This window comes from Leptidea sinapis, chromosome 33 (genome assembly GCF_905404315.1).
Source record: "Leptidea sinapis chromosome 33, ilLepSina1.1, whole genome shotgun sequence".
NCBI lineage: Eukaryota > Metazoa > Arthropoda > Insecta > Lepidoptera > Pieridae > Leptidea > Leptidea sinapis.
In genome coordinates, this window is record NC_066297.1 from 10,699,221 (window position 1) to 10,716,428 (window position 17,208).

At 36.9% G+C, this 17,208-nt stretch overlaps 1 protein-coding gene across 3 annotated transcripts in view; it reads right to left on the bottom strand.

Annotated features, from left to right (window-relative positions):
* LOC126974634 (cytochrome P450 CYP12A2-like) overlaps window positions 1–17,208 on the bottom strand; it is a 79,803-nt gene that overhangs the window by 59,452 nt on the left and 3,143 nt on the right. Inside the window, exons 3-10 of one of the 3 annotated variants that reach the window (XM_050822149.1) lie at window positions 12,374–12,504; window positions 11,481–11,602; window positions 11,091–11,207; window positions 10,471–10,746; window positions 7,554–7,710; window positions 6,864–7,076; window positions 4,209–4,380; window positions 2,848–3,024 (exon numbers count right to left, since the gene is read on the bottom strand). In XM_050822149.1, coding sequence (XP_050678106.1) covers window positions 2,864–3,024; window positions 4,209–4,380; window positions 6,864–7,076; window positions 7,554–7,710; window positions 10,471–10,746; window positions 11,091–11,207; window positions 11,481–11,602; window positions 12,374–12,504 — 1,349 coding nt within the window. In that variant the 3' untranslated portion in view covers window positions 2,848–2,863. Of the gene's footprint in view, window positions 1–2,847; window positions 3,025–4,208; window positions 4,381–6,863; window positions 7,077–7,553; window positions 7,711–10,470; window positions 10,747–11,090; window positions 11,208–11,480; window positions 11,603–12,373; window positions 12,505–17,208 lie in introns of those variants that run through there. The other 2 variants (XM_050822150.1, XM_050822151.1) reach the window with 2 other exon arrangements.

The following is a 17,208-nucleotide window of genomic DNA, read 5'->3' on the forward strand; positions in this document are numbered from 1 at the left end:
AGACGCAAACACAAACATACATGCACACTAACATTTACACTACCTATTGCAACGTCCGATTAATGACAGCTGGCAGGTAGCGAAACGTCCGATGACGCGATTAAGATTATCCGACGGCGAGCGCGAGATTCATCATTATTAAAAGCGATATAATTACATAACGACTCCACCTATAGCTATATAAAAAATACATTCACGTAGTTAAAAGTATAGAAAATCAACGTGTAAAATCATAAATTATGTTTTTGAACCCAAGTTATATATAAATAAAAGGTTAAAGCTTGAGATTATAGGTAGAAATGTGATAACATTTTCATTATATTAAGTTTTTATGTAAAATATTAGCGCACACATTAATACAACTTGATTATTATTGAAATAGACTATATAACCTATTTTTTGATATTAATATGTCATTACTTCGACTTACGGGATTGTTGCATTAAACTAAAATAAAGCACCCATTCTTAGTATATACCTACAATTTATCTGCGGAATGCACAAGTAAAACGTGAAATACTTGGTTGTCTCAATACATCCAGATTGTTGAATATTATAAACATTATATTTATGATATTTTGTCCCTATTACAAGCAATGATTTACTGTTAATTAATTGGATTACAATAAAAATTTGATATTTAAACCAAATCGATAAAGTAGTATCGATCATACTGTTATAACTTGTCGATTTAATGTCGTAAGAAGAATTTTATATGTAATTTGTAGATAAAATCAGAAACTAGATATCATGAGGATTAATTTCATATATAAAACAAACATAATACGTAATTAAAATATTACACTTACATGATAAACAAAACAATAACAAAACACTTGACACTACAAAAATAAACAAATGACAATTCCCCCCGCAAACCGATTTTCAATTAATTATTTCTTTTAATTTTTGCTCGGATACTTGATATTTAAAGATAAGCCTATTACAATTACTTACCATAGAGTCTTAAAAATCGTATTTGACAAGCTAATTCACTCATACTACAGATTATAACACAAAATAAATACGCAAGTCGACTGGGCCACTCTGGTTGCCTGGACGTTTGACTGTCTAAAGAAAAAAGCCGCTCTAGTTGCCCGGACGTTTCAGTAGCTACTTACACACATACAAACATACATACATACAATCATAAACACATACATACACACTTACATACATTACACTAAACATCACCACACTCGCCGGCGAGTGTGTTCTTCTCATCTTTTCATCTTCATTTTCATTTTCATTCTCTCTCCTTCCCACAAGCACACAGCTGGTCTGAGGTTCGAGTCTCCTTAGGAGACACCCCGCGACTGTTGTTGCGTAGTCTTTGCGGCCTCCACGGCCCACGTCCTACTTCGCTGTGAAAGCCAAAGCTGCTAACAGCACAGAGGAGGTTTTAGTCGGTATGGGGCGTGTGCTTACGCGGACACTCGAGTCCGACATATTACGCCCCGTTCCGGGGCGTAAATACGTAATCGTATTTCCTCCTCTCAAAAAAAAAAAATACTTAGATGTAAAAAAAAATTGTTTTATCTTACATTTTTCAATTAACATTATCAAAGAGAGTACATACTGTCTATTACTAGAGTAAAGTACACAATATTTTTATGGCGTCAATCTTATTACTCTATCGATTTTTCTTCAATTACTAAGGTGAATACGTTGACATGTCGTCGGTGAACAACCTAACATGTCATTTTTTTCGGTGATTAAAATGTTAATTTACTATTATACTAACATCATTTGAAAGTTCCAATTAAATTACTTAGAAACATTTAAAAATTATTTAAAAAGACATAAAATTCGATTTACTTTAAATATGGCTGCCGTGAAAAGTATACAATTTCGATTTATCAATGTATTCACGCTGTGTATGGACATAAGGTCGAGGTTCCATCAACCTGGACCTTATGTTTACTGTGAGGCTATGCAATCCGTAGACGAGTACATACTCCTGACGTGCTAAGCTGCCACACCGCGCGTGGCGAACGGGCCATTCGTCAACGGACTCGGGTTACAAAATAAAATTTATTGCTTTTGAAGTGTTTGGGCTTGTTTATAAAAACGAACGTCAACGCTTTTGTTTTTAAACAAACTAGCGCTTTGTTAGATAACATAAACAATAGATACTGCGTAATTTAAACAAATTTCGTATAAAGTAGGGCTGTCATGCATTTTTTATGATTTTTTTAGATTTACCTACAGATTACTAATGAATGTAGTAATTGTATAAATAATTATAACTAAAACATACAAAGTTAGTAATTAGTCATAGAATAGTTACTAAAACATAATACGTAATACAAAACAGATTTTTTAAATCGACTGCTACAGATATTTTTACGGCTGAACGCATTTTGACGGCTTGTCGTATTTTACACAGATAAAGTTTTAAAATAAAAAAAAAACATTTTATAGTCTGTTAAATTATCTTTCTTGTGGTATATCGTGTAGCTTGTCTTACTCTGTGTATATTTAACGAAAAAAATATCTCTGCGCGCCACCCGCGAGCAGACATCATATGTCTGCTTGGCACTCAACGGTAGTTTTTATATCCTACAAAAACAGGCAAGAGAAGAAAATTGATCGCCGTATCGAGAACACTTGCAAGAGTCGATGAAGCGCTTTATGAAGGAATATCTTCCTCTATCACTTAAACGCAAACTCGTCGACATGTGCATCCTGCCCATACTAACTTATTATGCACAGACATCGAAGCAGACCCCGAAACCGATTTTGTGACGATCTAGATGCCTATAATAAGACCTGGTCGGTAAATGGAGTATAGCAGGGGAGGCCATTGCCCATCAATACGATCCGATGGGCTGACAAAAAAAAATATAGCGTGACTACAAGTTTATTTTTCAGTGATATCCCTTAAAACAAACATTAATCTTTCTGGGTAATGATTCACAACACTAGTCTTAATTTTCGGTGGAGATCCATTCCATCCAATGTGAAAGTTTTGAATTATTTTCTTAAGAAATACTTCCATTTGTACTTGTGCTATACGCTTTCCTAAAACAAGAAAATATTAATAATTAATAAAAAGTAGGAAATACAGGATAAATGTGTCGCACCAGAATAGCTCTACTCCACCTGCTCCCGTGGGTCTCATAAGAGGCGACAAAGGAATACATAGAATGGAGGATGAGCTCTGAAGTATATCTCTTGAGTCTGTACAAATGACAACTGTTAAGTAGATATGATTCTACCCATCTTAAAAGATTTTTATGCTTTCCATAACTCCGTAACTTCAATAATAATATAATATGGTTAACTTTATAAAAAGATTTGTTAAACTCTGTATAAATTGAGTTTTCTTACCCTCTGTTAGCAAATACTCTAAATAATTAACATTACGATTACGCCGAAACTCTCCAAAAATTATAACTAAAAAAGGCTGCGGCCCCGAGTAGTAGCCACATAAGCGTCGGGGAAGGGGTTGCTAAGAATCTCGGGGTCGGCACCGCTACCACCAACGAAGACCATTGGCCCTGGCAACCTATAATGTCAAGACACTGCGGTCCGACGAGAAGTTGGAGGGGCTGGAGAAAGTTTAAACAGACTATGATGGGACGTCAAGGGGCTATCTGATGTCCGAAGACAGGGTGAATAATCCTAAATTCTGGACACCTGCTCTACTTCCGGAAGGGCGGCCAATTGTCCCTGGGTGGTGTCAAGTTCCTCGTTCACAAGTCTCTCGTCAGCAACGTAACTGAGGTGGGGAGCATATCAACTAGGGTAGCATACCTAACATTCAGAACTAGTGAACGGTATTTGCTGAAGGTCATTCAGGTTTACGCTCTGCCATCGAAACACACAGTCCCTGGACGATGCTTCCCAGTATAGGCAGCTAAATAGGCAGATCTCCAAGTCATTGCCTCGCGATATATGCTGCCATAACACAGATTGAGTGAAGGCGGCCATAGAGCGTAACAAAGGCTCCAAAGAATTCGCACGAGATTTGACCAACTGACGAAGCTGAAGGCCGGTGACGGCAGGGTGTGAATTTCGTGAAAACTCGAAGTTTTGAGGGAAGTCGAGAAATTCTACTGTTATATACGATGTTACCACGGGCATCTGTTACCAACAAGGCTGAAGACCCAAGAGTCAAAACACGTGTCGAATTGTTTTTAAAAACAAATATTGGCGGAATTAACACCGAAGAAAACTTAAATCATTTGTACGAATTTACTTACCAATACAACTTCTTGAGCCGTATCCAAAAGGACTGTATGCAAATTTATGAGCATTTCCATGATACAGGGGATCACTTTTATCAACTATCCACCTTTCCGGTATGAATTCTTTGGCCTTAGGGTAATTTTGCTCTGAATGACATAGGGTTTGATGATTAACCACCATAATTACCTGTAATCAAATGCCAGTAAATATATATTGCCCTTAATATTGGGGATGTGAGTGATAAGACTGTCGCTGTCGATCATCAGCTGTCATTTGGCTTTAAAATAGTTTGTACATTATAGCCAAAGTCCAAGTCAAAAATATTTAATTCACATAAAAATAACAGGTTGCTCGTTAACGTCAGTCAGCGTTGATGTTCTTTTAATTTTTTAGCTAGCCAGGATAATACGTGTACTGGTACGCAATCTTTGAGTTACCTGGTTTTTATAATTCTAGTAACCAAACGCTGCGCACTATGAGTTGAAGATAGATGTGTGGTACGCAATGCCCGAGACTTTGCAAGTACTAAAACCACCAAGCCGTATCGGTAAAGAAGCTTGAGACCAAGTACCATCTATAAACGCGCAAATCTAAACGGTAAACTATTAATCACATCAAGTAAATTTGGAAATATTCATAACGGGCTAGACCGTAAAGGTTCCAAAATATACATAAATATTATAAAAACAAAAAAAAATACGTGTGGCACTCGGGGACTGCCGCGGTAAAGCTATTGCATAGCATTTTTTATCAACTTATGCAATTATAATTATTTATTTATTTTATTTATGCAGTATTTTTTTTTTGATATTTGAAAAAAGCATACGTGATAACAGTTGTTCCACGGAAACTGTAATGATCGTGGCGAAATATCTAAATACATCTAGTAAGTAAGTCTTATGATATTTTCGTTACGGAATTTCTGGATTCGATCTCCACGCTCAAGGCCCGCGATAGAAGCTATGCAATAGCTTAATAAACAAATACCGAATAATCTTTGAGGCTATATGAGAATTAATCTATCCGAAATTAATATCCCTAATTCTGTCCGAAACGTTATTACTTTTATCCTTGGAATTGAAACTGGAAATAATGGAGTTCCAAGAATATGAAGTGTATTCTTTTACAACACTTTAATATCGGGATCCAGAAACTAAAATTTGCTATAAGGTATTTCGAAAAATTTAACTCAAGGCCGATTGAGCTATAACTTTCAACTTTCAAGACACCTACAACAGAGTCGACTTGATCATCCAAGTACCAAACATAGTCTTGTTTTTTTTTTATTTTGTTATGGCGGAATGGATGGCTAGGCAATAATATAATTTAATATGATTTTTTTTGCTTGATCGGAGATCTCTTGCCGGAGTAATATTTTTGTACAAACTCTTAAACGGTCAAATACAATGTAGTAACCTCTTACAGAATATTAACCTTGCTATATATTCATTCGCAAGGTTCAAAATCAAGAGAATCTTCTAAGTTCCTTCTGTAAAAACCAACCTGGTAGTTCAGGCACCTCTCCCTCGAATTCTTCGTGAGTACAATAAATTAAACGATACCAATTCAGAACTTGATATATTCGGTAGTGAGCTGGTCAGGTTTAAAGATAGTGTTGGTAAACACTTAGCTGGTACTCAATCTGCATTTGTTAAATAAGTAGTTTTTCTTCTTTTTTTTTCGTCGCCATTATTTTAATTAAGAAGTTAAATTTATAATTTGTACTTTAATTTTTATTTTGTTTTTATAATAGCTTAGATATTATTAATTCTATTTTTCAGAAGTAATTAGGGAGTACTGTTTGTAATTTTTATGTTCACCATAATTGTCCTATACTTTAGAACTACTAATTGTAACATAACATTAAGAAAATTGTATTTTATATGATGTGGTGTGCTTTAATAAAATATAAATAAATAAATTAATAAACTAAATATTTCTGGCCTCAGAGAGTTGTCTTGCTGACAGGCAATAGAAGGCCAAATATTATGACATAAATCTAGTTATATAAAGCGAGTTAGTCTCGCTAAAACTCGAGAACAGCTGGACCGATTTAGCTAATTTTGGTCTTGAATTATTTGTGGGAGTCCAGAGACGGTTTAAAAGGTGAATAAATATGAAAATGCTCAGAATTAAATAAAAGCAACGATTTTGATTTTTCTTTGATGTATCCCCCGTAGTTATCAATCATGGTAGAAATCAAATTAAAATAATAGTTTAAAATGAATAACTAATTAGATTAAATAATAAATAAAATACTTCAATAAGATGCTGTCTGATGTATTGGAGTTAATTAACAAAGACGACGCCACGTACGACTGAAAGGAACAGCAAACATTTTCGTCTCACTCTTACCTGCGCCTTCGCATAGCACTTCACCTACGTAAGGAGGAGTGTTTACATTTGTAGCACCCACTGGAACCGGTTCTCATCCCACCCAAACCTATCAACTCTATTTGATAATAATTCCCATTATAGCCCAAAAAAAAATTCAAAAAAGGAAGCAACCAGATGACTGCTTGATGAGTGTTTGTCAAATTGTATTTTAATCCACCTACTATCTTATGTGTTAAATAAATGAAAAACAAAACAATAATAATAAACGTAGCTACAATGTAAGATAAGGCGCAGGTTACATTAAAAAATACTTACTTATACCATTTACTTACGTCTTTTGGTATTTTATATCCCATTATTTTATAATCTCGTGACGCTTTTCTTCTATTAGCTGGAATAACAGGCAATAATCTTAAGGTTTCTTTGATGCATGCCTTCAAATACAGGTTCTTTTCGTCGTTAGATTTTAAGTTTTCCCTGAGTTTATTTTGTTTATCTTGATTCGTAGCCAGAAAATGAAGCGCTGTGATTAAGACGTTCGCCGTCTGCAAATATTTAATTATAATTAATAATTTTAATCTAAGATATTTTATTTTTATAAAAGAGGGGACAAGCCCTGCTTGACCTTGTCAAGAGATGCGTTGCTAGGCTTTAACGTTAACTCCCACGTTAAAGGCTGGAAGCTGCTTGAAGGTTCTTGAGTTGTATCGGTACGTGAATGCAGCCGGTGATTGATTACACAAAGTGCTGTACGAGGCAAGAACTTTCGATTTTAGAGTTCCATACAATGGTGACTCTCTTAACACGCTCAAAAAAGTATCATAATGTTTCTACTCGTTTTCACTTAAACAAATATTAGTCGGTGGTGCAAATGGTGGTACTGTTGTGACGCACCATGGTGCTGCTCGGTACTTTGCCTGCCAATTTTTCTATTTTTTCTATATACCTACATCCGTTTCATGGTGGAAAAGCTTAAAATTATGTTAATAAATATCAATAAACTTGTTAATAATTTAACTTACGGTATCAACACCAGCAAATAGGGAATCACTTCCTATAATAAATGCAACCTTTTCATCAATTTCAAGTAATTTCTCTAAAACTCCCTTTTCGTCGTTTGACCTGGGCGGTTGCTTCTTAAGTCCTTCAATGCTGTTTTTCATGAAGTACCTAATAAGGCTATTGCAAATGCAAAATAAATATTAAGAATAGAGAATTAGCGTACGTGGTACGTGAGTTAAGAGACTGTTTCTCAATACCAGCTCGGACAATGTCTTTTGATTCGATGGCTTTCAGCAAATTATTACATGACGGTTTGTAAGCTGTCTTTAGATTTTTTTATTATGATTTTAAGAGAGTTTTTCTCATTTCAATCATAGAGAGCATTTTGAACCCTAAAATATCTTCAATGTCTAAAAATATTTTAAAAAATACCTCCGGAGCAATTGTTGACATCTTACCTTTTACTATACAGTATTTACATTATACCTAGGTAACACTGAAAATGTTTAGAAATTGAAAAACGGCTTAATGTAGAAAGTTGCCAATACTTTTATTGTTTTTCGAAGTATTCTCCGTTCCTCTCTACACATCGTCACATTCGATGGAACCACTGAGAAAAGCAGTGGACCCATTCTTCCTTAGGGGTTTCATCTATGGCATTTTCGTACGCTTTCACCGCATCTTCAGGGCTAGTAAAGCGAATACCTCGAATTTTATCTTTAGTTCTTGGGAATAAATAAAAGTCACAGGGCGCCAGGTCAGGACTGTATGGCGGATGACTCATTATCTCGACACCTGCTATAGTCAAATATTTGCGGAGTGCGCTGAAGCATGTTTAGGCTTGCCCGTATCAGCTGATAGGTCACTCTCTTATCTTTCCCTATCATGCGTCGCACAGCACTGATATTATCTTCAGTAGTCGCTGTTAAAGGACGTACCTCACGCGGATCATCATTGAGAATGCTACGTCCACGCTTAAACTCGTTAAACCAATTGTAAATAGTGGCACGAGATGGGGCTTCATGAAGAAATTCTAATCGCAGCCTATCATAGCTTTGTTGTTGAGTAAACCCACAACGAAAGTTATATTATTGACCGCTTAGGTTCATTTTCACGTGTAACAAGAGTTTTTGATTTGCCGCGAATTCACAAAAACAAATGTCAAATGAATGCAATATGCTACATTAGTTTACCAAAGAGTTCTAAAATTGGAATTCAAAAAAGTTTTCATAATCTATGTTTCTAACTGGCCGTTTCTAAAAACTTTCAGTGTCACCCACGTACTATTTAGCTACATTCGAAATAGTGTATATAAATAATGCGTTATTTTGCATCAAACAGGATATAAATACAAGTATGTGGAATAACATAATATTCAATATCAATCCTCAATCTTTAATCAGATAAATTCAGTTTCAAAAAGAGGAACTAATATAATATAAACAATTAGAGACACGTGTGCAAATTTCCAAATAAATCGGACCTAATAAGGAGAGATGAATAAATCGGAAGAGGATGAAAAATAATAAAAAAACAGATGTGTGGCATACGGGGACTGCCGCGGTAAAGCTATTGCATAACATTTTTTATCAACTTATGCAATTATAATTATTTATTTATTCTTCTTTGATAATACGTTTTTTCGTAGATACTAATTCAAGTTACATTTTTGAGCGTGGTGACCGATAAGAAAACATTCTTTTTCTTTTATTTAATAAATGAGAAGTTACTTAATATCGTTTAAAATATTTTAATTATCATACAATACATGTAGGTTATTCAGGAATTTTTATCATTGAAGCTATAGGTTTATGGTAACTGAAATAAGAATCATAAGTTTGAGACTTGATATCCTCTAAATATCTAGAAAATACCACGTCAATGGTGGTTCCATATTTTCTTGTGGATTCTTGTAGCTGTTAGTTATTATTAATTACATTAATAAACAATCTACCTACATAGGTTTTTCGTATTTATGAATCAGTTACTGGGTGATCTGGTCACTAGGCTTGGCTAGAGGTCCTAGGTCTATGTATTGAATTTAAATAGACATCTATCAGTGAATTTTACTTCATACTTAAACAGGCTTAGGACTGTCTACCGTGTCTTCGCTCAAAATAGTCCCATTTAGCAGCAAAACGTTGTCGAAGCTTTTTCTACAGTTATTTGAAGTTTTTGTACACTGTGATCACAAATTACTTATCAACTACAAATAAGAATTAAATTTAATAACCCAAAATGTACCTAACAACCAAAAATCAAAAATATTTCCGCACCAATAATGTTCGACTCGACTTGTCACGGCATCGCTATGCAAAAATTATGAAACCCTACGTCATTTTATAAAAGCTGAAAGTATGTCAGCGCATGCTTCCAAAACAGGTAAGAACGATGGTCCATTATGGAGTTTGGGTTGCAGTGGCATTGTCAGGTAAACGGTACTAAAGGTGTGTAAAATACCGATCTAAATACATCAAACAATAAAGTGCGATTTTTCGGTATTACCTTCAGAATATTATCAAAAATCACGCTATTCATTGTCAGATACTTACCATCGTCGCAACTCCTTGCCAGACACCCTTAATGGTCACAAAATTATAATTTTACTCCATCTAAGTTGAATTTAAAAATAAATAGTGTTAGCTTATGCGACATCTAGTGTCACTTTCATAAACTATTTCGTATGTCCATATCGAACGTTGAATCTATCGAGTGTAATACAACATTACAGTTTCCGATAGATGGCGCTGATCACGGAACACTGGGGGGTGTTAGGTTTTATTTTCGTTACGGAATTTCTTGATTCGGTCGCCACGCTCAAAGCCCGCGATAAAAGCTATGCAATAGCTTAATAAATAAATAAATAAATAATAACGCTTAAAGATTCTTTACATAATACAAGTGAAGCTAATATAAAGCATATAAAAACTAACATACTTAGATTGCTCTTCATAAACATTCATTGCCTTTTTAAACATTGGTGTTGAAATGAGTCTCCACAGCCCTGGTTTCAAATCTAACTCCTCTGACATATAGAAAGCATCATGTACAGATTGAATGATTCTCTTGATTGGTGAATCTTGTGAAAAATCAGTATTGAAGCAATTGAGTCGTGTACCTAGATTTACTAGGGAAATAGACTCAAGCGTCCATAAGATAACTTCACGTCTAAGATTATCAAACATATTGTCCGTACTTCGAACTGATCTTAATCTGTAAGTTGAATAATTTTTTTATTAAATTTATATTATGATTTTATTAACATGCTTAGTCTGGCCATAAATACTGTTACGATTAAAAATAAACAAAACATAACATTTGAATTTGGAATCTGTCATTTTTATATGATTTTTCGTTTCATTGAGGAAATGTAGATAGCACCTAGAACCATGTCACGTATTTTAAAAGATGATGATGAAGCTATGAAGGAGTGAGTGAGCCATATTTTTGTGTAAATTTTGTGTTATGGCAAATTGAAATAAATTGACTTGTTTTTGCTCATGCAGCTTTGTTATTTATTAATATTTTATTAATTGAAAGAATACGTTTAGTGTTACCTTCTTATAAAATCCTCTGTCATTTCATCAAAAGTACCAAAGTAAAGTTTAATAGTCTTAGGGTTCAACATAATTGGGTTTACTGTTGATCTTGTTGCTTTCCACATCTCAGCTTGACTAAAATTCAAAACGTTTCAATAATTTAATAAACACAAATTTCGTTAAAATTAGTTATAATCTAAGCGTATTGAAAAAGTATTGCTTCATCATTGCCCACTCAGTACATCTCTAAATAGTATATAGCAAGGCTGTTATTCTTTGGTCTTGCTGACTTTGCATAAACATCTGCTCCAGCTATACTGCATTCTTGCTGCAGCTATATTGCCTACATGCATGCCAAAAAATAGAGAATAAATAATGTTTACTACTTGATAGGTATTTGAAACTTACTCCGTAAGCAGTCCTGTTCTTTCTGTTGTGGAGTGGTTTTTATTTTTCTTGTAATATTTTCTATAATATTCAAGTGACAACAACATAGGACGATGAGGGAGTTGATCCTCACTTCTTAAAACCTAAAAAGTTTCGATAATTTACAAAAAAATTAAACAACATTTATAATTTCATGATTTGTTTTCATGTTTTACTCTGTACGCTACCGTTCAAGTTTAATAAGATAAGTTTTTCTTAAGAACAGAGAGTAAACGGACAAATGGCGTACTTGGCGTAAAGTGAAATGTATGTATATGAGAGGCGTTCAATAAATAGTGATAATGAGGTGCAAACCTTCTGGTGCAAAAGGAAATAGTGACTGGTAAAGCTGGAATACTACTGAGATTTAAATGAAGAAGTTAATCAGAGTATCCTTATTTTTTTAGAAGTGTATGTCTTTTGTTTTCAGACTGAACAAATGGTTACAAAAACAAGCAGATACGCTTATTTTTAAGAAAGGAATAATTTTAAGTTTAGGAAAAAAAATTCCAATTGTATCATGCTAAGGGATGACTACCTATATCCAAAATTAAATAAATTCAACATACGCTTTCTCACTATTAAATGAAGACCTTGCGTACAGTAAAAAATATATTTGTATAAGAACTAACAGAAAAGTTGGCTTTCGTTGATGAAGGTTCTATGTCAATTCGAAGTAACTATTACAATAAAACGGCAATTTCATACTTTAACAACGACGTTCTATACATAAGAAGGTCATTGTTTAACCCCTATTATTTAAGCATTATTCAAATTAAATCTTAGTATTTACTTATGGTGTTATCTTTATGGGGCATAATATAATGATTGTATTTACAATTATCTGTGTCAAATTCATATTAGAAATCACTTACGTATTCCACCATGTCTGCGTCGTAAATATATACCATTTTTGGTACGCCGAAATAACCACCCATTCTTACAATCGGCCCGTATTTATTATAAAGAACGTCATTTAATGGCAGTTCGGGCTTGTACAAGTCACCTAAAAGAAAACAATCTTTATTTTTATAACAATTCATGAATAATTAAAAAATAATCTAATTCTACTAATTAATAATCTTCCGCAGTAGTAGATTCACGGTGGACACAGTAAGTGACTTAACTAATTTTTACTAAAAACTAAAAATTAAGTGGATAATAAATACAAGTGCGCTCGTGTTTTCCTGGATCTAGCCAAGGCTTTTGATATTGTTTCCCGGTCAATACTTCTTAAAAAACTTGAAAGGCTTGGAGTTAGAGGCTTGTCTCTAAACTGGTTCCATTCTTACCTTAAGAATCGAAGACAGAGGAGAAATATGGGCCAACTCACTAGTAATCTAGTAAATATCCGTTATGGGGTTCCTCAGGGTAGTATTTTGGGACCAACGCTCTTCTTGATCTATATAAAAGACCTTTGTTTTATGGCATTAACCAATGCGCGTGTCTTTTCTTTTGTAAATGACACTGCTGTGATATTTTATGGATAATCAAGGAGTGATGTAGTTTGTTTGCAGTTGCAACTGTGCACCACTTGAACGAGTCTCACACATTAAATATCTAGGTATGTTAATTGATTAGAGGTTAACTTGCTCATACCACATTGATACACTTTGCAAAAGAGTGAGAAAGCTCTCACTAATAATAATCACTATTTTATACTACGCTCTATGTCAGTCTATCCTGAGCTATAGTATTATATCATGGGTAGCCGCAATATAGACACTTCTAATTAAACTAGAAAGAGCCAAACGAGCCCAATATTAAAAATAGCATACAATAAGCCGTGGCGATATTCAACCGGCACCTTCAACTCAGAGTTAAACCACCTTCGAATAAGACAATTATTATCTCCTCTACATTAATTAAATTTCACAAAACCGCAAAAAAACAGGCACGAGTTTCTCATAAGGCGCTAATATCGCCCAAGAGTGTTTTATTTTTTTGCTCGAAGAATACATTATTTCCTGGGGCCTTACCTGTAAAGTACATGACACAAGGAATCCTATTGCGAGGCCAAAATACTTGTAAAATTAAAGTTACCCTAATAACCTATTCTATTCTAATAATAGTAAATATAAAATATAAGCCTAGGTATTTAAGAACTTAAAACAGCTTTAGGCGTCCTTAACTTTGACAGACAATAGAAATAACTTTTTGAGTCTTATGAAAAATTTGAGTTATGTTTTTTTTTTTATGGAATAGGAAAACTTACGAGCGTACGGGTTACCTGTTGTTAAGTGATCACCGCCGCCCACAATATCTTGCAACACCAGAGGAATCACAAGAGCGTTGCCGGCCTTTAAGGAAGGTGTACGTGCTTTTTTTGAAGGTACCCATGTCGTATCGTCCCGGAAACACCGCACAAGGAACCTTATTCCACAGCTTTGTAGTACGTGGAAGAAAGCTCCTTGAAAACCGCACTGTGGAGGACCGCCATACATCCAGATGGTGGGGATGATATCCTTACTTGTGGCGTGTCGTGCGAAGGTGGAATTCGGCGGCAGGAATCAGACTAAACAGCTGTTCGGAACACTCCCCGTGATAAATGCGGTAGAAGACACACAATGAAGCGACGTCTCTACGCAACGCCAAGTGATCCAGCCGTTCAAAGAGCACTGGGTCCCCGACAACTCGAGCTGCTCTGCGTTGCACGCGGTCAAATGGATCGAGCTGATACTGGGGTGCGCCAGACCAGAGATGACAGCAGTACTCCATGTGTGGCCGGACCTGCGCTTTGTACAGCGCTAGAATGTGGGCCGGCTTGAATATTTCCGTGCTCTATTAATGACGCCCAGTTTCTTTGAAGCCAATTTGGCTTTGCCCTCCAGATGGCCACGGAATTGGCAATCGCTTGAGATTTCGAGACTCAGTATTCCGATACTAGATGAGGCTTTAAGAGAAGTGTTGTCGAAAAGCGGTGATACGACAAATGGGGTTTTTTTAGTAGTAAACGCGCAAACTTGAGTCTTCTGGGGGTTAAACATATCATTGATATGCAGAAGAAACAGCGTTAGAGATAGCACACAGCCTTGGGGCGCTCCAGCATTCACGAGCTTCGGGTTCGAGCAATATCCGTCGACAACGACATGTATGCTGCGCCCAGTGAGGAAGCTGAAGGTCCACTTACACAAGCTATCGGGAAGCTCAAATGATGGAAGTTTTGAGAGCAGCGCCTTCGCTATATTCAGGCTAACTGCCAGGCCTTCCCCCTTGCTTTCAATAGCCGCAGCCCATCTATGTGTTAGGTATACCAGAAGATCACCTGCCGACCGACCATGGCGAAACCCGTATTGTGGGTCGTTGATCAACTGGTGACCCTCTAGGTATACCAAGAGCTGACGGCCAATTATGCTCTCCATGATATTGGAGAGCAGGGAGGTATTAGCAATAGGTCTGTAGTTTGCCGGAACCGAACTGTCTCCTTTTTTTTGGATCGGATGTACAAGGGCTGACTTCCGTGAGTCAGGGACTACACCTTTAGAATAAGAGTGCCGGAATAAACGCGTTACCACCGGCGTCAACTCAGGGGCACACGTTCTAAGCACGATTGGAGAAATGCCATCCGGCCCGCTCGACTTCCTAACGTCATACGAAAACAGAGCTCGCCTCACAGTTTTCTGTCTGAACTGTACTTCAGGCATAGAGCTCTGACACCGCGGATGGTCGTCGGTGTTTTTCCGTTGTCGTCAAGAGTCGAGTTGGAGGCGAAAAGAGCGCACAAGAAATCCTCATGTGCAACAGTGGTATTGACGGCTGGTTGAAGTTACCAAGAGCAGCTTTCGACAACGACCAGAACTTGCGTGTTCCGGTCTGGTAACTGGTAAGCTGCTCGCCGTTTGTTACGACGTGTTTTGCATTTGCACGGACGATTTGCCGCTTAAAAAATCTGGAGGCACGGTTGTTTTTCCTCTTAAGACCTATGCAGTTCGGATCCTTTGTACCCAGCGCCGCAACCCTAGTTCGATACGCCTGTTTTTTGCAGTCAGATGCTGCTTTAACAGACGCATCGAACCAGGGCTGTGATCTGCCACCGATTGGTACTACAGAGCTTGGTATAAAAATATCCATGCCCTGCAGTATCACATCGGCTACTGCAACGGCGCAGGCACTAGGATCATCCTAAGGGAAACAAACCCTGCCCCAAGGGTAGGATGCAAAAAAGGAACGCATCCTATCCCAATCTGCTGACTTGTAGTGCCAAACGCGGCGGGTCGCTGGTGGTCTGCGACGTTGGCGTCGGATAGGCACTACACTCCTGACCAGGCAATGGCCGGACGTTCCGAGAGGGGTGTCGACAAAGACCTGGTAACCATCGGGATGTGTAGTCAGCAGAAGATCTAATAAGGACGGCATTTGGCTATCCACATCCGGGAGCCGCGTTGGCGACTCAATCAATTGGGACAGACCATACGCCAATGCAAAATTATGCACAGATCGCACTGCGTAGTCTGTGGTACGTGACCCAAGCCATTCAGCATTGTGCCCGTTGAAATCACCCAAGACTACGATTTCAGCGGAGGGGATCTGTGCAAGCACGTCGTCGATTGCCGCTTGAACGCAGCCCATGAGATGATCGGTTTCTGCGTTACCACTATGGGACCTGTAGACACACGCATAGATGCGGACGCGGTCCTCTAAATCTACGCGGAGCCAGAGAGTGATCCGGTCACATCACCGGTCCTCGGCACTAACCTAAGCGAAACATAGCGGCACTAGGCCGCTACTTCACGCCGGTATTCTGTACGAGTGTGGTAATTAACCCGGACGAGTCTGGCGATTGTGCTGACGTCAAAAGACGGCAGCGTGAGTCTCCCACTTCTAAAAAGCCCTTAGTCGCCTCTTACGACACCCATGGGCCTGGGTCTCCCCTATTCTTTTTACGCCCCGGGGAAAGTACAGGGCAAATGGTTCTTGACTTGGATAGTTATTGATCGGGGATTCTTAATCATTTTATTTATAATATATTTTACAGTTATCATTAAATCATTACAATTATTAATAATGATTATCATTAAAAATTGCACTTACTTACTAATATTATAATTCCAAACATGTGTTTGTTCGTTTCTTTGTTTGTTGCGTACTTACGCATTCAATATGCAACTTTTATGATAAAATTTTCGCGCACATGATTTCATAGGGACAGAATGCAACATAGGATACCTTTTATCCAGAAATTCTAAAGAGTTCCCGTGGGAGTGTGAGAGGAATTTTAGTTCACATCTTTCTTCCATGTACAACAAAACTGTGGAATGAGCTTTCTTGTTCGGTTTTTCTAGGATGATACGAAAAAAGCGCGTGCACAAAGGTGCAGGCTGGCATCTCTCCTGTGATTCCTCTGGTGTTGCAAGTGGGTGGCGGTGATCACTTACATTACGTGACCCATACGCTTGTTTTCCTCCTCTTCTATAAAAAAAAAAGATCGAGTCCACATATTTTAACGAATGAAGGCGAAATATAGCTAAGAAATGGAAGAGAAAGACTATGTGTGATGAGTTTAGAATAAGGGAACATTTTACTGGCTTTCGTTCGCAGTATGTAGACGAGGACTTATAGAGCAGCAATATGACATCATGAAAGCCGAGCAAGATAGCGTCACATGTCACACTATTGTATATTTTTTGTGTTATCTGTTTTTATACATTTTCATTATCTCTATATTTTAATGTCTCGACTGATTGGAAAACAAGTAATGTTTAGTCTCTGA